This window comes from Nuphar pumila, chromosome 6, assembly GCF_984573655.1.
Source record: "Nuphar pumila chromosome 6, dmNupPumi1.hap1.1, whole genome shotgun sequence".
Lineage (NCBI taxonomy): Eukaryota > Viridiplantae > Streptophyta > Magnoliopsida > Nymphaeales > Nymphaeaceae > Nuphar > Nuphar pumila.
In genome coordinates, this window is record NC_143254.1 from 127,160,376 (window position 1) to 127,187,021 (window position 26,646).

Below are 26,646 nucleotides of genomic sequence, written 5' to 3' on the forward strand. Positions count from 1 at the left end.
AATGAATCATCACAGGCCTGAAGAGCCTTGAGCTTGGGTTTACTTTTTCTTTAATTGTTTAAATACATCGCAAAAATCATGCTTTATATTATTGTTCTATATTGCACTGTTCGATGTGTTTCCACGGGCTGGAGTTTCGTGATGGTTCTCGCAGGGGTTGATGCGAGCTTTTGCCTTGTTTTTTGCATGTGGAACTGCAAAACTCAATAATTGGCTCTTAATAAAAAGATAATGAATAAGAACAATGCAATATACGCTATGGGATATCTCATATGGAGTATGAGAATCTTAGAGATCCGGTCTTGGGGAGACTGTGATGATACAAAAACTCTGTGTGCTGTAATTTTGTCCCCTGAACCTGATATTAAGGTTCCTTCTTCTGGCCACGGTTTTAGGGAGAGTCCGTCACTTTACCCGATAGTGGTGTGTTTGACACAACTGTTATTTATGGTACCAAGAAAGTGACACTTGTGGGCGTGGGGTGTCCCTTGTGTCCCCGACATTAGATGTGGAGGTCTAATGTTCCGATGGATGGTGTTGTTTCCTGATATCGGTCGAGGACTAAGTTGGAACCGAGTAATAAAATACAAATTGTGTGCTAAGCTATCTTGGAAACCTACTTGACCTCAGGGTTTGTACCCGTTTAGTGTATCCGCGGACAACGGTAATTAAAAAAATGAACTTAAATTGTATGCAATTAATAGGGCATGCATATGGAAGAAAAACTTAAGGAAAGATAATAAGAGGATTCATGCATTACACATAAGTCATGCATTTTCCTGCTATGTATTAGAATATGCATATGTTATATATTTTCTTAATTGTTATATGTTTGGTGGATGCGTGATGTTTAACTTTCAATGTATGTTAAATGTCTTGTTGTAATAAAATTGTGCATCATGGTATGGTTGAATGTTTCTTTATGCATAATGGATGTACCTTGTGGTATGAATGCCTACCTGAATTGTGAATTGTCATAATTGCATTTTTCTGGATAATTGTGTGGATTCATATTGTGGATGTGGGATATATAAATGTTGCTATTGATGTTACTTGCCAGTTAGCTTCTGATAAGTTGTTGACTGTCATAGTATAGACCTTTGTTTATTTTTGGAATACACTGAACATCATACTTGACACTCATATCACATACTGGGTTCATGATATACCGCATTAAAAGTTACATATTTCCTACTTAGACAGTTGTAGTCTAATTCCTATAAATTTCAGGTGAAGATTTGAAGTTAGGAGCGGCTGCGGGATGAGGCTTCGATCAGGATTTTTGGATTTACTGTTCCAAGGATAGTGTGAGAAACTCTGATCTTAATTTTCATTGATATTGAAATGAAAAGATTGTTTTGGTCTTACTCCACCTGTAATGTTCTGGAATGCATAGCTCTGTGGTATAACTGGTTTCCGTTGTATACAAAAAAATTCCTTAAAAAATTGGGTTAAGATTTCGGGGCGTTACAGGATTACCCCACGATCTTCTTCTATGAACTTGAAGATTGGTGTAAAGGCAACGATGACATTAGCTTGTCATCCATGGTACATGCCTATGATGACGAGGATATAGTTGTTGATAACATGCAATTTGCAAGCAGCCCCTTCGCAAAAAAGAGCATTGAGGAGGAGGAGGAAGTTGGGGCGAAGAGTATGAAACATATAAGGACTGCAAGTGAAGCAAATGCATTGTTGACTCTTGCAAAAGTTGAAAACCTCATGCTGAAGGATTTACTTCAAGCGAAGGAGTCCATTATACAGACTCAAGATGACATGATCGCTAACAAGAATTTGGTTATCGAGGAAATAAGAATGCGCCTAACGCGACCACAACGTTGACTTCTATTTTTAGTTAACATTATTCTGAAAATCATTATAATTTAGTAAACAATATTTTTTAAATAATTATAATTACAAAAATTACTTTTGTAAATCATTACAATGATTGTAACTAAGTCAATGTATATTTCTAATTTTGAATACTTTTATATTTGCACACTTGTAACTTTTATAATTGAATATTTTTATAAAATTGAATGGATATATTATTTGTTTGAAATTATAATGTTTAAATTTAAATATCATTTCTAAATATATATGATTTGGGTGAATGTTTGGATTTAATATATATACAACAGGTGATTTTTTTTTCTATGAAATTATGAATGTATATGATTTAATATACAACCGATGATTTTCTGAATGCTATATATATATTGATTTATGGACGATATTCGCACAACATATTGTCCGAACTTGAGTACATTCACATATTGTGATGAGAGGATAGGGATGTTCACACACAATGATGCAAAAGTAATCCATTATTTACGAGTTTGAGGACATTCACATGATATTTATGCAAATGTACTCCATTATTTATGAATTAGAGGACATTCACACACAATGATAAAAATGCACTTTATTATTTACGAATTTGAGGATATTCACACACTGTGATGTGAAGATAGGGAGGTTCGATAATGTTTATATGAATGTAATCCATTATTTGCGTACTTGAGGACATTTGCATGATGTTTATGCAAATGTACTCCATTATTTGCAAAAGTCATTTTTTAATTTAAGTTACTGTATACGCTCGAAGGTCATCAGTTCACAACCTCCATTTGCGAATGTGAATCTCACCATTGTGTGTGAATGTCAATTCTTTCACATAAAGTTTATGCAAATATACTTCATTATTTGTAAACTTGAGGATATTCACATTATGTATATACAAATGTACTCAACTATTTGTGAACTTCAGGGCATTTTCACACTGTAATGCGAGGATAGACATAATGCTTATAAGAATATAATCAATTATTTGTATACTTGAAGACATTCACATGATGTTTATGCGAATATACTCAATTATTTGTAGAAGTCAATTTTCAACTTATTGTATATGCTCGAAGGTCGTTAGGTTCACAACCTCCATTTGTGAATGTGTATCTCACCATTGTGTGCAAATATAAGTACTTTCGCATAAAGTTTATGTGAATAAACTTCATTATTTGTGATCTTGAGGACATTCACATTATATATATGAGAATATACTATATTATTTGAGAACTTGAGGTTATTCACACATTGTATTGTGAGGATAAGTAGGTCTGCATGATATTTATGCAAATGTACTTCATTATTTGCGAACTTGAGAACATTCACATGACGTTTATGCAAATTTACTTTATTATTTATGAACTTGACGACATTCACACACTGTAATGCGATATATGAAGTATGAAGGTTTGCATGTACTTCATTATTTGCGAACTTGAGTACATTCACATGTTGTTAATGGATTACACTCCATTATTTGTGAATTTGAGGAAATTCACATCATGTATATATGAATGTACTCTATTATTTGTGGATGTCGTTATTGTACTTAAGTTTCTACGTGATATGCATGCAAATTGTAACATGCATTTGCAAATTTCCTCTTAAATATGTAAATTTTCTATGTTTATGGAATATGACCTTGTTATTATAAACAATTTACAAAACATCTAAATTACAAAACATCTAACCTGGACTGAAATTAAACAACCAAAGTTTACAAAACATTCAAAATTTACAGAACACCGAAGATTTAAGGAACATCCAACCTGAACTGAAGTTAAATATCTAAAATTAATAAAACTTTGAACATTTAACCTAGGGAACAATTTTCTTTATAAAATGTGATGTAATTTATGCAGGTAAGCAATAAATAAAAAACATATCCAAACTGGACAGTGTTTTCCTTGAAATATATAAAAATTAATTTTTATATTTGATTTTGCTATGATTTATTGATTTTGTTTAATATTTTAAAAATCTGGAAAAGGTAGATTCAAAATGATTTGTTTCAAGCCGATTCAATGGATTAGTTTTGAACGGTTAAAAAGCCGATTATGATTTATGACAACAAAACACTGTCCGCGGGACACCCAGAGCACGGGCCCCGTGCACGTTCTCATGCCTACGCAAATGCAGGACACGTGGACACATTTATGATGCATCTTGCAGATGGAAAACAATATCCCCTACTGTTCCATGCCCCTGAACGGAACAACGGAGGATGGACACTGCTGGGCACACTTGTTTTGAGGCCACTGGCTTCCTGTCCTGTGTGGAAAGTACAGAACAAGATGCGCTGTCCTGTCCATGAATATTTGCGATTCAAACACCCATGTCACAAAGATATGAAAAATAGGTCATGAGGATACAAAATTATTTAATTTTTTAAACAAAAACTATTTTTTGATATTTTAATATAGAAAAATAAGTTTTTTTTTAAAACAATGCTAAAAATCATTAAAAATGTTAAAATATTATGTGTACATGTCCATATTCATGTCCACGTATTTGATAGTGTTTGCACGTGTCATGGGGGACACACATACCAGAATGACCTGTCCTGTGACATATCACAACATTGGTACAACAGTGGCACCCTGCCGTAGAGGGAGGAACAGGTGACATGAGATTGCACGCTATATTGTGTTACTGCACCTAATCATAGAGTACAGCTGGTCAACCGTGGGGCCTAACAACAGATGGTGTGTAATCAGTTAGCAGCACACCTAAAAGTAAGCAATGACATTGCACCTGATCTCAATTTACCACTGCTAGGCCCATTTGAATCGTGTAACGAACACGTCCGCGAGAAGCTCAGAGTGTGGGCCCCATGTGCATCTATGCACCCACGCAAACGCACGATGTGTGGACGCTATTTTGGAGCATCTAGCAGACGCTAAAGCAAGGTCCTCGGTTGTCCCATTGCCCCCCCTCAAAACGGAACAGCGGAGGATTGACACATTCGGACGCTGTAAAAGAAATGAAACAAAAATTATTGGGCCCGTGGACAGGGTGGGACAGCCCCTCCACTCTTTCCCCCGACCAGTACAAGACAGGACAGTGCATCCCTGTCCAGAACTGTCCGCGAGTCAAACGGTCCTTGGAACTGACCACGCAACCCACCAGACCCGTCCCGCCCCGACCCACGCACCCCCTACGCTACCTGCTCCAAACAACGCCCTGTCTCTCGCCCTCGTGCCTGCAAGCAAAGCTTACCACCTCTGGGCTCAAGGGTTTCTCAATTCCGGAGAGGGAGGAGGAAGAAGGAAAACCCTAAACAGAGGGGATCATCATCCACCTCGACAGTCGTCGGCAACAACATCAGAAGCCAAAGAAGGAGAGCCGACACAAGAAAAATCGACAGAGAGAGACAATGGAGGAGGACGAGGGGCCGAGCGCGGCGGTGATGGAGAACGGCGGAGACGACGACGTGAAGCGGAGCAAGGCGGTGGTGAGTGGAGAGCAGATCGACGTTGATGCCTACGCCGTCCTCTACGGCGGCCACACGAAGGTCACGCGCCTCATCTTCATCGCCGACCGCTGCGGCAACGAGGCCGTCCAGGTCGAAGCCCTGCGGATGGCATACGACGAGATCAAGAAGGGCGAGAACACGCAGTTCCACCGCGACATCGTCCAGAAGATCGGTGGCCGCCTCGGCCCTGCCTACGCCCTCGACCAGCCCTGGATCGACGCCATCGAGCACCGATTCCAGCTCAAGAAGGAGAAACTCGAGAACGAACTCAGCGGTTACAAGGTATTCGTCCTTCCTCGTGCTTTCGCTTCCTCCATTTCGTCGTTTTTTCGCCGATCGTTTTCCGTTCGTTGCGATTCCGATCGTGTCTCTTGGAATTGTAAATGCTTTCTTTGTCTATTGTTTCCTCATTTAGGGTTTTACAGTGTCATGTTTCCACGGAGTTGTCCACAGGATCGGATTTGCGTGGTTTTCAGAATAGGATATCGAGGAAGTAGTGCCAATACGAGATAGAATCAATGATTCACTAACTCTTGGTTTATATCCAACCGCATTGCGAGAATCATGTGCCGGAGCTTGATAGTAAATGATTATTGGGAATTTCAATAGCCCTCTACATTGCTTCTGTTTGTTATCTGTGAATTCGTTGTTTATCAACCGCAATGCATTGCTTCTGTTATGTGATTTCTTTGCACCACAATGTCGTCTGGATGAGGATACCTTGTTAGAATTTTGATTTTTTCACAAATTCTAGGTCAGGCTGGGTTCTATGCAGGAATGGAGCCAGGAATCTAAACTAGGGTGGGCACAAACGCACAGTAAAAAGGAAAAGTAATTACTAATAAACTATACTAACAATATGTAAAAGAAAACTCAAATAGTATTAACACTCACTTTCGTTGATCAAAAAAGTATTAATCTACATTTGTATAACCTATTTAACCATTTCTCTAATTAAATCACCAACCAACTAAAGTTTTTCAGAATCCTCATAAAGATACATATACAAAGGGGTCGTTTGATAGCTGAGATAAATTATCCTTGATAAACACATTCAGGATAATTGATCATTGATAAACTTTTTCATGATATTGATAGGAGAAAAAATCATGAAAACTTTTTCTAGTGTTTGATTATAAAAGAAAGGAGAAAACCGAATGAGGTTTTGGTCTTGTGCGTGAGAAGCATCACTGCTTCTCATTCTCCTCCGCCCTTCCCAAACAAATACCACCACCACTCCTCTTTCTCCTCCTCCGCCCCTCATTGGAAAACCACCCCAATAAAAAACTTGCTGGTAAAACCTGCCAGTTCTTTTGATGGTTGGTTCTTCCCATTTATGAACCACCAACACCACAAAATCCTTCTCTCAAAATCGCTCACTCCTCCTTTGCCCCTCCCTTCTTTGTATTGTGGAGAAGGTGATCGAGAAGAAGGAGAGAGAGAGAGAGAGAGAGAGAGAGAGAGAGAGAGAGAGAGAGAGAGAGAGAGAGAGAGAGAGAGAGAGAGAGAGAGAGAGGCCAACAGTGGAGCAAGATCACCCTGGCGTGAGAGACGAGCATGATGAGTGAGTCGATATTTCTTTTTTTTTTTTTTTGGGGGGGGGGGGTTGGGGAATTTTGCTTGGAGAAAAAGTCACGAGGTGAGAGCCGTGACTCCCCCCACAAGGCTTCACCTCAAAAGCGGGAGAAGTTTCACACTACTATCAAACACACCTTAATGGTGAATAATAAGTATTTAACAAATGAAAGAGAACTTGACTAAGTTCAAATATTCAATATATGTAAAGTGAAAATATTGAAGTTTGTAAGCATACCAATAAAGTTAATGATGATAAAAGTATAGCTATATGAAAGACCAGAATAAGTCGAACAAACAAAAAAAAACACCAAAAACCCTAAAATCATAACATAATCAAACATTAGATCATAATTATTGCTAATTAAAAAACACAAAGAAAACCCTGAAGTCCTAGAAATCAAACATAAAATCATGGTTATTGATAATTGAAACTAATAGAAAAGAAAATAGAACAAAGGAAATGATCAAAACCCTAATTAGACATTCATGTCATTTGAAACAATGCAAATCAAAAACCTAAATCCTAACAAAAATTCATATATCTCTCATCTATGCTAATTGATAAAAAAACAAAACCCTAATATTCTAGCCAAAATCAAGCACTCATTATTCATTGATTCATGCTCAATGCTAATTGAAAAAGAAAAACACAAAAACACCCTAAAACCATAATCAAAATTAATGTCATTTAAAAAAAACAAATCAATACCCTAATTCCTACAAATATCATAAATTATGCTTTTATGCTAATTGATATAAAAACTAAAATCAATTCCTGAAATATTTATGGAGTCATGCCTAATGGTAATTAGAAAACAACACACAAAAACCTTAAAACCATTACTAAACATTTATGTCATTCTAAAAACCAAATCAAAACCCTAAATCCTAAGTTTCTAACATATATCATTCATAGATATGCTAATTAAAAAAAAGAAACAAAGCCCCTAATTAAATATTTATGTTATTTGAAAAACCAATATGAAAAATCTTAAATCTTGAAAAAATCAAAGTATTTAGGGGTTTGATAACCAAAATCAAGCACTCATTAATGGAATCATGCTTAATGATAATTTCAAAGAAAAATAGCACAAAAAAACCTAAAACCCTAATTAAACACACACCATTTAAAAACATCTAAATCAATACCCTAAATCCTAAGAAAAACATAGATTTACGCTAATCGAAAAAAACAAATGAAACCCCTAATATTCTAACCAAAATTAAGCATTCATTATTCATGCCTAATGCTAATTGAAAAAACCCCCTAAAACCCTAATTAAACATTCATACTATTTAAAAAGAAACTAAATAGAAAACCTAAACCCTAATAAACATCATAATTCATACATTATGCTAATTGAGAAAAAATAGAACTCCTAAAAGCAAAACCCTGTCAATTCATGATTCATGGAATATTTAAATATATATATATATATATATATATATATATATATATATATATATATATATATATATATATATATATATATATATATATATCGGACAGAAGAAGAAGACCCAGCCATGACCACCCAACCAAAGTGTGCCGGATGCAGTCCAGCAGAAAGAGAGAGAGAGAGAGAGAGAGAGAGAGAGAGAGAGAGAGAGAGAGAGAGAGAGAGAGAGAGAGAGAGAGAGAGATGGTTGGGTCCGGGTCATGCCCACTCTGACCGTAACATGGCTCCACCCCTGGTTCTGTGCATGCATTCAACCTACATTTTCATGACAATCAAGGGAACCACTGGTGTCGGATGGAACATGAGGGGGGGCTGTTTTCTTCTGATTTGGGTTTGCTTAAAAATATATTTGGAGAACTAGTTAGTGAAAAGATGGACAAAATATTTTCTGAGAGGTGAAGACCATTCCCAAAACTTAGTAAATCACCCGAGATTGTTTCGAATGCCGCTAATAAACACATGAAAGCCAGTGTGTTTTTGTTAGTATTAGCTTTACACACATACACACCCGTCTCTGTATATAATTGCAGAATTAGGTATTGCATGACAATGGATCTATCCTATCGAAAGAAATGGGTGAGGTTCTCCAATAGATGCAATATCAATGAAGCACTCTCAGTGAAGTGAAGGGCTCTGTTTTGGTGGTCATTCTCAATGGAGATGGAGATGGCATGTATTGCTCAACATTCTGGATCGATATGCCTTATCAGATTCTCTAGAAAGACCATTTTCAAGGGGATGATAGGATGCAAGAGTAAAGTTATGTTATTTCCTGAAACAGAATGAGACTATTGAAACGATAGCATATGCCACTTAGTGCGGTTATAGCTCACTAGGTTATATGCTGTTTTAATATTTCCTGCATTAGATTGAAGCCAAACCTGGACAAAGCCAATTATATATTAGTTTCCAACGTTCTTGTCTGAAATGACCTTCACTGCTACATTCATAGCCTATCAAATTCTCGTGATTTTGCCTTATCCATGTAATTTTAGAGCCCATAAAATGGGTTTTGTTATGAAACTTCTAGCAGTTAGTTATAGGCTCATAACTTCACATATGGTAAAATCAAATAGTGAAAGATTGATAAAGAGCCATGTAAAAAAATCAGTTGCTGAAATATTAAGAAAAGTTATGCTACAAGAATGTAGGGGCACCAGTGTCACCATGTATGTGTGTGGTGGGTGCATGGGTTCATGTGTATGCATATATATTCGTTGTAATGGTGTCAATTTCTGTTGTTCCTTTTATATTTATTGAATTTCAAATGAGATACATTATTTTCTTTTAGGGTCTGTCTCTTTGTTGATTGCATTGACTTTTTACCAAAAGACAGAAAGTTTCTCTTATAGTCCTTTGTCTGTTTCTGTTGCAGACAAATTTGATCAAAGAAAGCATAAGGATGGGATTTAATGACTTTGGTGATTTCTACTATGCACATGGTCACCTTGGTGAAGCATTCAGGAATTACGTCCGTACACGCGATTATTGCACTTCATCAAAGCATATAATTCAGATGTGTTTGAATGTCATTTTGGTTAGCATTGAGATGGGACAGTTTATGCACGTCTCTAACTATGTGGGCAAAGCAGAGCAAACTCCGGAAGTGCAGGATCCTATTATAGTTGCAAAACTTCGTTGTGCCCTAGGATTGGCTCACTTAGAAGCTAAGCATTACAAGCTTGCTGCTCGCAAGGTTTGTCTTGTTGCCTCTTTTTGGTTGACACATTACATTTTACTAGACGTTGAATACCTTCCCTGTCAATTTTTCCCTTTTTCTTTTGTAAGCTATACTACATTATATATTGGCGATTCCACATCTTTTGCATGTTTATTATGGGCAGAAATTGTGTGAATGGTGAAGCTATTTTCCATTTGCAAAATGCAAGTGAAAATTTTGGGTAGTCACTTCAAAATTCTAGTCATGACAGAATTTTATATGGTCCTTGAATAAAATCTCATGAATTACTTATGCTAAAATTGGTGCTTCTTGAGCTATAAATGCTGGTCAATAGATTATGCTCTTTAAACAAATTTTTATGGAATATGGAGCCTTCATGAATGCTTCGATGGGTGCATCTCTGCAGTGAAATATCTAGAGTTGCTATATATACTAACTGTTTCCAGGTCAGCAAATACACAAACACACAATATGAACATATTTGAATATCCAATGCATAAATGTTATGATCTAAGAAATAGAAAGAAAAAATGTGATTATATCCCTTTGCATAAGCTTTTATCAATGATTCAGTTTCAACCAATTGATTTATCACGAATGGGCATTTATTGGCAACTTTTTCAAAGAGGTCTGGCAGCCACCCAAAACTTTGCAGCTTGCTTATCCTATGGTTGAGGGAATATATGAGGGTGCTTTCACTGGTTGATCAGGAAATGCATATCCCAAGCTTGTAATCGGATGCCAATGAAGTAGTACAATGTAACAACCCCAACTAACCCTCGAAAATAGCAGATTTTTTTTTTAAAACATTTGCGGAAAACCTCCCAAGGACCCCGGGCACATCACATATTTAATATAACCAAATCACAAACCATTCCATGCATTAAATCAACTTGAAGTAATAAATGAACTTCATTAATTAAATAAAAAAGTCAAAAAGTCTAAGAATATCAAAATCGTGCCATTTGGTCAGAACCCAAACACCATCACAAGCCTTGTAGCCTCTAGCTAGCCAGTCCTACAAGTCACTGAACATCTGTGCCTTTAAAACAGTTTTTACGAAAACGGGTAAGAACCGAAGTCCTCTAAAAATCCAAACAATAAAGAAAACATTATAAATCAATTCATGCAATCGGAGGAAATCACAAGTCATAACTTACTACAACTATTTTACCATTCAAGCATTTAACCAAATATCATGCAAAGCCAAATATGCATAGATATATGAACTAATGCTGAACAATAAAACATGCATGAATAACTTATTAAGTTATTTATCAGAGTTGCTTTTGCATGTATGTCCCTATTTAAATGTACATAAGTTTAATTTTCACTTTTTCTTAAACCTGCAGATACTCAAAACAGGCATAAATTCTCGAAGTTCAAGTTACGTTCCCAGTCATTGCTTAACACACAATTTGTGTTTTATTTACTGGGTTCCGCACTTGTTCTTCGACCAATATAAAAAATCCGTACTTTTTATCGGAACATTAGGAATCCTCATCTAATGCCGGGACATCAATAAAACTCCTCAACCATTGACGCCACTTTCTTGGTATACCAACTACTACAGTTAAGTCAACACTCCCCCCCACCTAGGCAAAGTGGTTGAAATTTTTCTAAAGCCGTGGCCGTAAGGCGAATCACGCATCGGGTTCTGGGGTACAATCGCACACAGAGTTTTAGTATCCTCACGGTCCCCCATGACCGTCATCAAAGATTCTCACACTGTGAAAGGGATATCAAGGAAGAAATTAATTATTATAGTCTCTTTTACCATTTCAAATTAAATTTCAAGTTCTTTACGTAAGAACTATTTTGCAAATCTACATGCAAAACAACAATTTCGAGCCCTGACCCTCATAATTTAATAGTATAATTAAAATTGGAAAACCAATAATTTTCAGAAATTATTTTGCAATGCATAAACAAAATCAATAACATTGGATGCTCATGGCCTACACAAGTTCACACGTAACCACTAACATATCTCAAAAGTAATTTATGCCAATTGCAAAATTTCAGTAAACATGAAACACACAGTTTCTCAATATGTTTACAATGTACATTCGAAACACAAAATAAATGCACATTAAGCCAAGTACATACTTATGCGAATACAATGCTTGCCAACCACACCATTCATGATCAATTTTGTACATATGACTACAGTCATGCAAACCTCTAATTATTTTCAGATTCATGCGTATCATATGCACAATTGCAAACTAATCAGTTTAAGATCAGATTTATGTATTAAACCAAAAAATACAAATTCCAATTAGAATCATGTACATGACCATCTTCATGTACGTAAATCGGCTATGCAGAAAATTTTCAATAGCCGATCAAATTTGTGTACATGCTCAATTTCATGTACACAATCGACTATGCAGAAGATTACCACTACTGGTCAGATCCATGTACATGGGTCGACCACTCAAAAAGTAAACAGATCACAGCCAGTCAGATTCATGTACATGGACTGACTTGTCATAGATTGACATCTATGTCACATGGGTGCGGGGGTGCGGCACTTTCAAAAACTTGGGTGCGGTAAAAATATAAAAAATTATATATATATATATATATATAGTCCAAAAGTTGGACATAAATGACCCTGGGTGTGTTGACCTCACCCAGGGTCAGGTTGACAACATCGGGTGCGGGTGCGACGCGGGTGCGGCACCTAGTTGGAGAGTCCCTGTGACATAGATTGACATATTGTACATGGGTCGGCCAAACATGAATCAACATGATAATAATTGGCTGGGGCTGATTCATATACATGAACAGGTTCATGTACATAGACCGGCCAAGCATTACAAACAACTGGTTATGTATAAACATTATATCAGCTGTTGGTCTGATCTATGTGCATGATCAACATCATGTACATGGGTCGGCCGGACAGAAATAAACATGTATACAGTGAACTGGGCTGATCCATGTACATGGGTCGGCCAAACTTGTATACTCATGTATACAGTCAGCTGGACTGATCCATCGGCTAGACCTGTATACTCAGGTAAACAGCTGCTTGCTGATCTATGTACTTGACCAAACCTGTACAATAAGGTAAACAACTGCTGGTATGCATATATACATGAGTACTAAACTGGATAAATCTAAAACACATAAATATTCAGATGCATGAGTACTAATGATGCAGCGAGAGGAATCAACTTCGATGCACTTGACTGCGGAAGATGAGGGCACGACTCTCACGGTCGTGCGATGTTCAGAAAATAAGATGAATGGCCACCGAAATCGATGGTGCTGGCTTTTATTTCAATATGAACTTCAATCGAACAATCGGATGAACATAAACCAAATAAATGCAAACAATAGAAAGGAGTAAAAACCAAAAGGAAAACTTCTGAAAAAAAATGAGAAGGCTGTTCTAATATCCCAAAAGTTCTCTATTCCACGCAACCCTAGAATAGGGTATTTAAAAGGGGTCAACTGGATCCGTGTCTTGGGTTCGGTCCTGGACCCGAGACGTCTTCTCGTTGCTGCTGGACCTGAGACGCTCGGGCCTGTGCTCGTCTGGAGTAGGTATGCATAGGTACACTATCCCTGCGTCTTGGTACCATGATCTGGTCCGATCCTCAATCCCATCGTGCAGGTTCGGTCCCCTGCCTGGGTCTGGCTGTATGGATCTGCATCATTCTCCCTTGGTTGGGAAGAAGTCGGCTCTGATGACGTGTTGTCTCCACAGTAAGCATATATATCAGATACATTGAAGATAAACAAAATGTGTCAATCTTCAGGCAGTTCAAGGAGGCAAGCATTCAGGCCCAATCGCCGAAGAATCTTGAAAGGGTCATACTTCTTAGGACTCAACTTGCCATAAGTACCTACTGGAAAACGCTCAGGACGCATGTAAACCCATACTAACTGACCGACTTGAAACTGGACATCTCGACGACCCTGGTCTACAAAAGCTTTGTAGGTTTCATAACTTTCAACAAGTTTGGCTCAGACCTATCTATGGATATCACGCATGTACTCAACGACATCAAATGCGTCTGGGGCTGGGTCTGGGAGACTGGACATAGGTGCTAGATCTACTACATGGGTGGGTGACCGGCCATAAACCACTTGAAAAAGAGACTTGCCCGTGGACCGATTGATGGAACTATTATATGCGAACTCGGCTTGTGGCAAGACTAGGTCCCATGTTTTGACATTCTCCCCAACTAGACTCCTCGGCAAATTCCCTAGGGTGCGGTTCACGACTTCGGTTTGGGCATCAGTTTGTGGGTGGTATGCACTACTGAACTGGAGCTTGGTTTTCAATAAGGCCCATAACTATTCCCAAAAATGTCTCATAAAACGCGTGTCACGATCTGAGGTGATCGTGTGAGGCAATCTATGAAAGCGGGGCACGTCCTTGAAGTAGTATGAAGCTACTAGCGAGGCGTCCGTAGTTTGCTTACACGGGACAAAAATAGCCATTTTGAAAAATTGGTCAACCACAACTAAAATGGAATCAAAACGACACGAGGTTCTAGGAAGACCCACAATAAAATCCATGGACACATGTTCCCAATGTCACTCAAGGATGGGCAACGGGGTATACAAACCACTATTCTGACGTCGACCCTTGGACACTTGACACACCCGACAACTCGGAACAAACTTGACAACATCTTTGCGCATTTTGGGGCAAAAGTAGTGTTCATCTAATAGAGCGAACGTCTTATCATGTCCAAATTGCCCAGCTAGTCCCCCTTCATGTAACTCGGAAATCAACTGGAGTCTAAGAGAAAATGCAGGCACACATAACTTATTACCGCGAAACAGGTAACCATTATATATACTAAACCGTGGGTCGACTGTGCGATCCGAGGAAAGGCACCCTTCCCACATTTGCTGGAAATCAGGGTCCGTCGGGTACAACTCCTTGCATTGCTCAAACCAGAGTTACCAGTCGAAGAAGCGGGAGCGGGAAGCGATACGGGAAGCGGGACCGAGAAGCGAGGCACTTTCAAAAATTTAGGAAGCGGGGAAGCGTGGGACCACTTAGAAGAAAATTATGAACCGTCTCGGAAGCGACCTAGGAAGCGAACCGGAAGAGAGGGGGAAGCAAAAAATGAAAAAAATGGGGAAGCGTGGGGGAAGCATAAAAGGAAAGCGCGCTTCTCAAAAAAGGGGATGCTTCCCCACGTATTTTGGAAGCGCGATATTTCGCGCTTCCGAAGCGCGATATTTCGCGCTTTCGAAGCGCGTATCGGGGAAGCGCGCTTCCCCTTACGCCTAGGTGCTTCCGGTAACTCTGGCTCAAACCCAATGACCTGCACTGACATAGTCATCAAAAGACTATTCTTTCTGCTAAGTGCGTCAGCTACCTTGTTTAGAGTACCTGATTGATGGCGAATAGTGAATGTGTACTCTTGCAAGAAACTGACCCACTTGGCGTGTCTAGCACTCAACTTCTTTTGACTATTCAAATACTTCAATGCCTCATGATCCGTGTACAAGACGAATTCCTTATAAATGAGATAATGTTGCCATTAACGAAGGGCTTGTACTACGGCGTAGAACTCAACATCATAAGTGGAGTACTGACACCTGGCCTGAGTTAGCTTTTCACTAAAGAAAGCAATGGGCCTGCGGTTCTGACTCAAGACTGCACCAATCCCCACTTTAGAGGCATCACACACAACCTTAAAGACTGCGCTAAAATCAGGAAGGCTTAAGACAGGGGCACTAGTCATTCTCTTTTTGATGAGCGTGAAGGCCTTTCCCGCAACGAGCGTCCAATGAAAACTAGTACCCTTTAGGCACTCCGTGATAGGGGCCATGAGGGTGTTGAAGTTTCTCACAAAACGACGTTAGAAAGTGGCTAACCCGTTGAAACTACGAATCTCTCCTATAGTCTTTGGGGTAGGCCATTCTACAATCGCACGGACTTTGGCGGGATCCGCCTTAACTCCGTCAGACGACACAATAAAACTCAAAAATACAACACTTGACGTCATGAACTCACACTTTTTGTCATTGACATACAACTTTTCCTCCTTAAAATCTCTAAGACTTGATGCAAATGACTGAGATGATCAGACAAAGATGAGCTATAAATCAAAATATCATTTAAATATACAACGACAAACTTTCCTAAACAAGGACGCAATACTTGGGTCATCATGTTCATGAAAGTACTCAGGGCATTTGATAGCCCAAATGGCATGACTAACCATTCATACAATCCATCACGTGTCTTGAGTGCCGTTTTCCACTCATCTCCCTCTCGGATACGGATTTGGTGATACCCACTTTTTAAATCAATTTTGGAAAAAATAGAGGCACCGGCCAACATATCAAACATATCATCCAACCGAGGAATAGGAAAACAGTATTTGACAGTGATGCAATTGATCGCTCTACTGTCGACACACATGCGCATGGACCCATCTTTCTTAGGAGTGAGCAGGGCGGGTACTGCTCAAAGGCTCACACTCTCACGAATAAAACCCTTTTGTAGTAACTTTTGAACCTGCCTCAACAACTCGGCATGCTCGGATGGGTTCATGCGATACACGAGGAGGTTAGGAAGACTCGACCCCGAGACAAAATCAATGGCATGCTGCACTACCCACGTCGAAGGTAGACCATCAGGAAGGTCGTCTGGCATAATGTCACGAAACTCCTCAACAAGGGGCTCGATGTCTGCTGGAACTGACAACGATGTACTCATAGATGGCTTAGCCACCATGGCATAACAATAACCATCCTCCTGACAATGGCTCAAGAAAGTCTGGTAAGATAGGCCCGCGAGTTGGGGAACTCGCTCATGCTTATCCACAGTGGGGAAACCAGTCTCCTTGATAGGGAGAAAAACTATTTTATGATCCTTAAAAATAAATGAGTACGTGTTCCTACGACCATCGTGAATGGTCTTGCGATCAAACTGCTAGGGACGTCCCAAAAGAATGTGACACACACTCATAGGGGCTAGATCACACCACACCTCATCGTGGTAATGCTCCTCCATGGAGAACTGAACTAGACAACACTGGGTGATAGGAACCTCGTTTCCTCTTTTGAACCATACCATCTTGTATGGTTGCGACAATTTCTCAGTTTTCAGGTTTAAGGTGGTCACGGCACTCTCGGACACCATATTCTCACACGCCCCAGTATCAATTATAACATCACATGCATGCCCCTCACAGTTGCACCGGGTTCTAAAAATGTTATTCCACAACCATTTTGCGGGAGTCTACTCTCGGGGTGCGGTCAAAACATGACGGATAGACAATAAATTTTCGACGTTGCCGTCGAACTCTATGACCTCCCTCTTGTCATCTCATTCAACCAACAATTCATCCTCAGTCTCACTATCAGATGCTGACTCAACAATACCCTCAATGAAATGGGCGTTCTTGCTCATTGTGGGGCACTTGGATGCGACATGTCCTATGTAATAACCACACTTTTCTTTTATTTATTTGAAATTTTTATGCGTAAATTGGTTGATTTGGGCCTGGGATCCACGTTCCGGATCCAGGATCCCGATATGATTTCTATAAAAATAGGTATAATACCTTATATAAATGTATGCTTAAGACAAATATATATATATATATATACACAGACACACACGTAGGTATATCAATGGACTCACGATTGGATCCATTCGGATCCAACCCGTGAATCCATATCACGTGAGTGGTGCGGGTCCAAAACTGCGGCCGGACCCGGGTCTCGGACCCAGACCCGGCCCACACCCTGCGAAATGAAAAAGAAGAAGTAAAAAAGGCAACCCGATATGGGTTGCCCGATAAAACAGAAAGAAAGAAGTTAGGGTTCAGAGCGAACCCTAACTGAAATCGCGAGGGGGTGGGCCAGAGCTCAGCCGTCGGGGGAAAACTTATCCCCTCCTTCCTTTTCGGAAAGAGGGGAGGGGCTCGACTCTCTTCAAAAAGGGGGGGTCTCGCCCCTCTTCCTCCCTCGGTACCTCCCTCTTCCATCTGCCTCTCTCCCTCTCGTTTTTGCGCGCGCCAACAGGGGCAACCAACGCCCTCTGCATATCCCTCTGTCTCTCTTCCTCTCACGCTCTCTCTTTCCCTCACTGTCTCCCTCTCTCACCATCGCCCGACCTTTCCTCTCCCTTCCTCTCGCTCCTTACGTTCGACCGCCGCCGCCGCCGCTGCCATTGCCGACGAACCTCCAATTGAGCGGGAGTGGTCGGCTGCACCTCCAACGATGGCGTCTCAGAGGAGAAATACCAGTCAGGTTGGTTACTGTTCTTCTTCTCCGTAGGTAGCTCGTGTGCTCGGTGTGTGTGTGTGTGTGGGGGGGGACCGAAAATCCCCAAATCAGAGGGTGTGTGTGTGTGACAGTTTGGGATTTCGGTAAGTCCCACATCGGAAACCCCAAATCTTTGATTTGGGGGTTACGATTGTTTACGAATATGAGGATTGGAGGAGGATATGAGGGTTGTCGGAAGCCCCAAATCGACCGATTTGGGGGTTCCGACTGCCAGGATAAAAAAAAAGGGGGTTTATTTTTAGTAAGGGTTATTGTCGACTTTTGCTAAGGGAGTTCAATGTCTGCTAAGGGGGTTCCTAGTTCGGCTGTCGTGAACTCAACAACAACAAAAAAATTTAGTGGTGTAATCTGTTGAGTTTCTTTTGATGTTCATAGTAAACCTGTATAAAGGCCGTGTATTTCTTTTCAATATGCAATTGCTTAACCGATGTCTGAGTATATTTAGCTGCTATCAATTTAATATACAGATTATAGCATGTTCTTATTATTTTCCATGTTAACTTTATACTGTTCAGATAATTTTCTGTTCTGAGTATATCCCCATACCTACATTAGCACATGTTCTAAATTTTTAATACTCAAACTATCATGTGTTCCAAATTGTGGGTTAACACATGTCAATTGTGATAGCATACAAACATGCTATGCAGAATTGAGTTAAACTGGACACACAACAGAAGATGAAGAAATATTCCAAGCATTGAACATCCTAAACAACATGTTTGCCTACTGCAATAAATTCCTGATTTTAATTTGCATTTGCTGATCTTCCCATAATCATGTCAGTTGCTATATTTTATATTAGAGGCTTTGGAAATGAACCTCTTGCATAGAAGATCTGAGTTATTCTATCCGTATGGCAGAAATGGAATTTAAAAAAAAATGCTAGTCATTGTATTCTTATAAACCTACAATTTTAGTCATCTACTCCATTTGCTACCCCGTTAAAACTAGGAGGTATAAACAATCTCATGTTTCTTTACTACATATTGTTGATTTTGATTTATAGATGATTTTTCTAGAATCAGTGGTCTTCTTTTATCTCTTAATTTACATACATTAACTGCTAGCTCTTGGTTACATGACTTTGAGACAAAACTAGATATACCATTATCCTTCGATTATTTATCTGCAATTCATTATTTCTTCCATATCCTCCATTCATAAATAAATTTTGTAATTGTTATGAAGCCTCAATAAATCTTTGAAAAAGTTGGTTCATGCAGAATATTGCCTTGACAGGCGAGTATGAAGTTCTATAGCTGTAAACCACGAATCTCTGAACCTGGCCTATGTGCCCTTTTTCTAAACCGATCAATACTCTACTTGTTCTGGGTAAGAGTTGGTAGTGTACGACACTACGGGTTGGGTCATACTAGCCCTTGAAATCATAAGAGGAAATAATGTGAAAAAAAATTAACCACTCAACGTTTGGGCTTACCTTGGAGAGGGTAGGTGGTACACCACTCCGAGTACAAGTGTTTTATGCTTCGAGCAAAAATAACTCGTTGGTCCCCGTCCTCGGAGTTAGGGGACTCGAACTGTCAATTGTGTCCTAGGTGGCTGCTCCACTTCCTTCTGCAGAAGCTAGGGATGCATCCAGCATGGTTTTGGCCTTTGGGAGGTTCTCCCGGCTACTGACCACTCTCTTAAAATTACAGTTTCGGTTAGAACGTTCGGGTTAATAAACCACCTATGAATAATAAACCCCCGAATGTTCTCTTCCGTTACTAGTTCCGGCCCATGCGTACCCGCAGAATAAGATAAGATAAACATTAATTAGAACATTTTTGGTATCACACTGAGTATAATTATTAGATTTGCAGATTCACAGTTAAACAATCATTTCAAAATGTATATCTTTACTTTTAGCATGTTGTAGACTCTGTAACATGTGAGATATTTGATTTCTGTTGATGTGTAGTCTTTAGCTAAATGATGTACATATTACCATTGTTTCTTTACTTGTTTTTTGTATATGCTGAAAATCATACACGACACCCACATCACATACTTGACACATGATATACCTGCAAGAAGAATAACAATATTTTCTACTTAGACAGTTGTAGTCTAATTCCTGTAATTTACCATTTTTCAGGTGAAGAGTACAGTCATGAGCGACGGCGGGATGAGACTCTCACCAAGACTTGATCTACTTGTTTCCGGGCTGTCTTACTTTATTTCAGATTGGATTTTGTTTTGAGACTCATAATGTGGAAACTCTGATGTTTAATTTCATTATTATTGAAATAAAAATAAATGGTGTGATTTGCTCTTACTTCTCTGTATCGTTTCAGAATGCTTAACCTTGTAATTATTACTTGTTCCGCTGTTAAAAACAAAACAAAATTTTCCTCAAGAAAAATTTAGGTTAAAATTTCGGGGTGTTACAGTTATGGTATCAGAGCTGGGAACAGTAAATCAAAGATCACGGTCGTGCCACACCCTGCAATCGTTCTGTGAGTATATTTCATTTTATTGCGTATGTTACTTACACATTTCTTTACAGTCTACATATGTGTATACCTATACTTGGAATAATTATAGGAATAATACAACTTATAAGTTATAAACATTGGTGCTTATTGAAAATGTTACTAGATGTATCAACGAGCGAACGCTAGTTCGAGCACAGGCAATAAATGACAGGAACAAAGGGGTTTCGTGATGAAAACTCTCGGTAATCTGACTCAAACGATGGAAACCCAAATGCGCAACCAGACAGAGCTAGCCGCGGCCCTAAGCGGAAGTCATAATGCCGGCGCAATCACATATATGAAGTTTCTGAAGTTAAATCCCCCAACTTTTTCAGGAAAGGCTGACCCAGAGTTAGCCGAGAGTTGGATAGCGGAGACAAAGCAAACTTTTCGGGTTTTGCCTGTTCCCGAGGATAAGCAAACAGACTTCGACACCTATCGTCAGACGGAAGATGCTCAGAACTGGTGGGACACAGCCCGAACCATCCACTTTGTCGGGATGGATCCATTTCCATGGAAAGTTTTCAAGGAGGCATTTTTAGAGACATATTTTCCCCAACATGCTCGTGATCAGAAGCAACAAGAGTTCTTGGAGCTGACCCAGGGTACCATGAGCCTTGTGGAGTACACCACAAAATTCCGGAGCTTGGAACGATATTGCCCGAACCTGTTTAGCAACGATAAGGCCCAGGCAACCAAGTACGTCCGAGGATTGAAGGGCTGACTGCGATCCAGGGTGATGACTAGTCTGCCGTCCACCCTAGCACTGGCCATTAAAGCGGCCACTACACTGAACGAAGATTGGGAGCGATCCAGAAAGGACCAGGGTGGCGCATCGTGGAAACGGGAAGTCGCTACACAGTAGCAGTAGGGTGGCAAGAAGTACCAACCACCACAAAAGAAATAGAGGTCTCTTGGTGGAGATCGTCCTCAGCAGCCTCAGGGTCAGAATCGGGCTTGCCCAAAATGCAATTGGTTCCATAACAGGCAACCTTGCCCCAGAGACATGGGGGCCTGTCTATATTGCGGCAAGTTGGGTCATCACGCCCGCCAGTGCCGCAAGAAAGCGGCAGACACGCAGAAGAGAAACGCGGGAGCAACACCACTGCAGCAACCACCTCCACCTCCATCTCAACCAACACCTCAGCAGAACACCCATAAGAGGGTACCAGGTCGAGTGTATGCGACTACCGCAGAGGAGTTGGAGAAAGGAAATCTGGTACAAGGTACGATACTTGTTAATGGCCATGTTGCACTTGTTCTGTTTGACTGTGGTGCTACACATTCGTTCATATCCATAGAGTTTTCAAAATTACTAGGTGTACATACTGAATCCCTGAAACATGTATTAGATGTATACAATCCTATAGGATATAATTCTATATGTGTAAACTACATCCCCGATGTAGCGATTGTTTTGGTGGAGCAAAACTTACCTGCTGACCTGATCCTACTCGATATGACCGAATATGATGTCATATTGGGGATGAATTGGTTATATGAACATTTTGCCAATGTTTTCTGCCGCCAAGGGAAAGGGGTCTTGTCCCGACCAGGATTGCCGAAGGTTGAGTTTAGACTCTCCAGACTTACGATAAAGGCCCAAATAATATCAGTATTAAAGGTTCAGAAGTATATGTGGCAAGGGTGCCGAGCATTCCTAGCAAATGTATTTTCCTGCGAGCCGAAGGTCACACCACTAGAAGAACTGGAAGTGGTTCGTGAAATTTTGGAAGTGTTTTTGGATGAGTTGCCTGGACTGCCTCCACAGCGTGAGGTGGATTTTCATATTGAGTTAGTGCCTGGGACAACATCGATCTCGAAAGCGCTCTATCGTATGGCCTCAATAGAGTTGAAAAAACTGAAGAGACAACTCCAAGAATTGATGGAGCAAGGCTTCATTAGACCTGGTGTGTCACCATGGGGAGCACCAGTTCTCTTCGTAAAGAAGAAAGATGGGTCTATGAGGCTGTGCATATACTATCGGATGCTGAATCAGGCGATCGTCAAGAATAAATATCCCTTACCTCGCATCGAAGATTTATTTGATCAATTGCAAAAGGCTAAGGTATTTTCCAAGATCGACCTTAGATCTGGATATCACCAACTCTGGATCAAGGATGATGATATTCCAAAAACGACCTTCAGAACAAGGTACGGTCACTACGAGTTTGTGGTTATGCCATTCAGATTGACAAATGCTTCCACCGCATTCATGGATTTGATGAATCAGGTATTCAGAGCATACTTAGATACTTTCATGATCGTCTTTATCGACAATATACTTATATACTCCGAAAGCATAGAGTAACATCATGATCACTTGAGGATTGTATTGGAGACTCTCAAGGAACATTAGTTGTACGCAAAATTCTCCAAGTGTGAATTCTGGCTTGAGAAGGTCATGTCATATTGCGATATGGAATATCGGTAGACCCAACGAAGGTGAAAGCTGTATTGAATTTGGGGCAACCGAAGAATATCAACGATATCAGGAGTTTTTTTGGTCTAGCAGGCTATTACTGAAGGTTCATTCAGAACTTTTCACGAATTGCCATGCCTATGACCAAACTCCTTAGAAAAGGGATCAATTTTGAATGGATGGATAAGTGCGAGGAGAGTTTTCAAATCTTAAAGAAGAAGCTTACCACTGCCCCCATATTGGCTTTACCATAAGGTTATGGTGGATTCGTGATCTATTCAGACGCTTCGGGTACAGGATTGAGATGTGTCTTAATGCAGAATGACAAGGTGATAGTATATGTATCTCGCCAACTAAAGATTCATGAGTGAAATTATCCAACTCATGATCTTGAATTGGCAACCATGATGTTTACTTTGAAGATATGACAACATTACCTGTATGAGGAATAATTCGAGGTGTTCACTGATTATAAAAGTCTCAAGTACCTGTTCTCCCAAAAGAAGTTGAATATGCGACAACGACGACGGTTGGAGTTTATAAAAGATTACGACTTTACCATTTTCTACCACCCAGAGAAGGCAAATGTCGTAGTCGACTCTCTCAGTTGCAAATCTCGCAGCACATTGTCCAGTCTAGTGACAAAAGGATGGAATTTGATGGAAGAATTCATTAAGTGGAAGCCGTTTGCAGATGACAAGGAAAGTATCAGGCTATCCAATTTATCAGCACATCCTGAGATCCTTACAAAGATTATAGAAGGTTAGAAGGAGGATCCTCAGTACGAGAAACTAAAGTCACTAGCTCAGCAAGAAAATTTGCTCTTCTCACTGAAAGAAGATGGCAGTATCTGGATGCAGAAGCGACTTTGGGTCCCTAGTGATCCTAAGTTGAAAGAAGAACTATTGGGAGGGGCACATAAGTCCAAGTACACCATACACCCAGGGAGTACTAAAATGTTTAAAGACTTACAACGATGGTATTAGTGGAATGAAATGAAACGTGAGGTCGCAAGTTATGTCTCCAAATGTCTGACTTGTCAGCAAGTCAAGATCGAACATCAGAAGCCTGGCAGAATGATGCAGCGAATGAAGATTCTACAGTGGAAATGAAAAGAAATCACCATGGACTTCATGGTGGGTTTGCCCAAAACACGGAAACAATATGACGCTGTATCGGTAATAGTCTATCGACTCACCAAATCGTCTCATTTCCTACCCATACGGATAAATCAATCCCTCGAGAGCTTGGCAGATTTATACATAAGAGAGATTGTTAGACTGCATGGGGTACCAATCTCTATGATGTCAGATCGAGATCCTAGGTTTACTTCTCAGTTTTGGGGTCAGTTGCAACAAGCCTTGGGTACAAAGTTGAAGCTGAGTACCGCTTTTCATCCCCAAACCGACGACCAATCGAAAATGACTATCCAGACGCTTGAAGATATGCTGCGAGCATGTATCTTGGATTGGAAGGGTGAATGGGACAAACATCTGGTCTTAGCTGAGTATGCCTACAATAATAGTTACCATGCGAGCATCAGCATGACTCCTTTTGAAGCTCTGTACGGAAGACCTTGCAAATCACCTGTGTATTGAGACGAGGTTGGTGAACCCTCGATGGAATCACCAATCGTGTTGCATCATTATACCCAGCAGATTAAAATGATAAGGGATAAACTGCTATCAACCCAGAGTCGACAAAAGAGTTATGCAGATCAGAGGCGAAGAGAGCTCACTTTTGAAGTGGAGGATCAAGTTTTCGTGAAGATATCACCCACCGAAACACCAAAAGTGTGTTTCGGTTCGGTAAGAAGGGAAAATTGATCCCCAGGTATGTGGGACCCTTCGAGGTTTTGGAACAAATTGGTGAAACGGCCTATCGTATAGCTCTACCTCCCCAGTATGCTCAGATTCATAATGTATTCCATGTATTTATGTTGAGGAAGTATCTTCAAGATCCATCTCATGTCATCCAATATGGGGATGTGGATATCCGTGAGAATCTAACGATGGAAGAAAAGCCAGTAGAAATATTGGGTCTCGCCCCTCTTCCTCCCTCGGTATCTCCCTCTTCCATCTGCCTCCCATCTCCCTCTCGTTTTTGCGTGCACCAACAGGGGCAACCGACGCCCTCTGCATATCCCTCTGTCTCTCTTCCTTTCACGCTCTCTCTTTCCCTCACTGTCTCCCTCTCTCACCATCGCCCGACCTTTCCTCTCCCTTCCTCTCGCTCCTTACGTTCGACCGCCGCTACCATTGCCGACGAACCTCCAGTTGAGCGGGAGTGGTCGGCTGCACCTCCAACGATGGCATCTCAAAGAAGAAATACCAGTCAGGTTGGTTACTGTTCTTCTTCTCCGTAGGTAGCTCGCGTGCTCGGTGTGTGTGGGGAGGACCGAAAATCCCCAAATAAGAGGGTGTGTGTGTGTGTCAGTTGGGGATTTCGGTAAATCCCACATCGGAAACCCCAAATCTTTGATTTGGGGGTTTCGGTTGTTTACGAATATGAGGATGGGAGGAGGATATGAGGGTTGTCGGAAACCCCAAATCGACCGATTTGGGGGTTTCGACTGCTAGAATAAAAAAAAATGGGGGGGGGGGGTATTTTCAGTAAGGGTTATTGCCGACTTTTGCTAAGGGAGTTCGATGTCTGCTAAGGGGGTTCCTAGTTCGACTGTCGTGAACTCAGCAAAAACAAAAATAAAATTAGTGTTGTAATCTGTTGAGTTTCTTTTGATGTTCATAGTAAACCTGTATAAAGGCCCTGTATTTCTTTTCAATATGCAATTGCTTAACCGATGTCTGAGTATATTTAGGTGCTATCAATTTAATATACGTATTATAGCATGTTCTGATTATTTTCCATGTTAACTTTATACTGTTCAGATAATTTCCTGTTCTAAGTATATCCCCATACCTACATTAGCGCATGTTCTAAATTTTTAATACTCAAACTATCATGTGTTCCAAATTGTGGGTTAACACATGTCAATTGTGATAGCATACAAACATACTATGTAGAATTGAGTTAAACTGGACACACAACAGAAGATGAAGAAATGTTCCAAGCATTGAACATCCTAAACAACATGTCTGCATTTGCTGATCTTCCCATAATCATGTCAGTTGCTATATTTTATATTAGAGGCTTTGGAAATGAACCTCTTGCATAGAAGATCTGAGTTATTCTATCCGTATGGCAGAAATGGAATTTAAAAAAAAATGCTAGTCATTGTATTCTTATATACCTACAATTTTAGTCATCTGCTCCATCTGCTACCCCGTTAAAACTAGGTGGTATAAACAATCTCATGTTTCTTTACTACATATTGTTGATTTTGATTTAAAGATGATCTTTCTAGAATCAGTGGTCTTCTTTTATCTCTTAATTTATAAACATTAACTGCTAGCTCTTGGTTA

The 26,646-nt window shown here is 40.0% G+C and overlaps 1 protein-coding gene across 1 annotated transcript in view; it reads left to right on the plus strand.

Annotated features, from left to right (window-relative positions):
• The first annotated feature begins 5,025 nt into the window (after positions 1-5,025).
• LOC149836125 (COP9 signalosome complex subunit 1-like) overlaps positions 5,026-26,646 on the plus strand; it is a 73,381-nt gene continuing 51,760 nt past the window's right edge. Inside the window, exons 1-2 of the mRNA XM_090010794.1 lie at positions 5,026-5,605; positions 9,737-10,057. Of these exons, the coding sequence (XP_089866920.1) occupies positions 5,225-5,605; positions 9,737-10,057 (702 nt within the window). The 5' untranslated portion in view covers positions 5,026-5,224. The remainder of the gene's footprint in view (positions 5,606-9,736; positions 10,058-26,646) is intronic.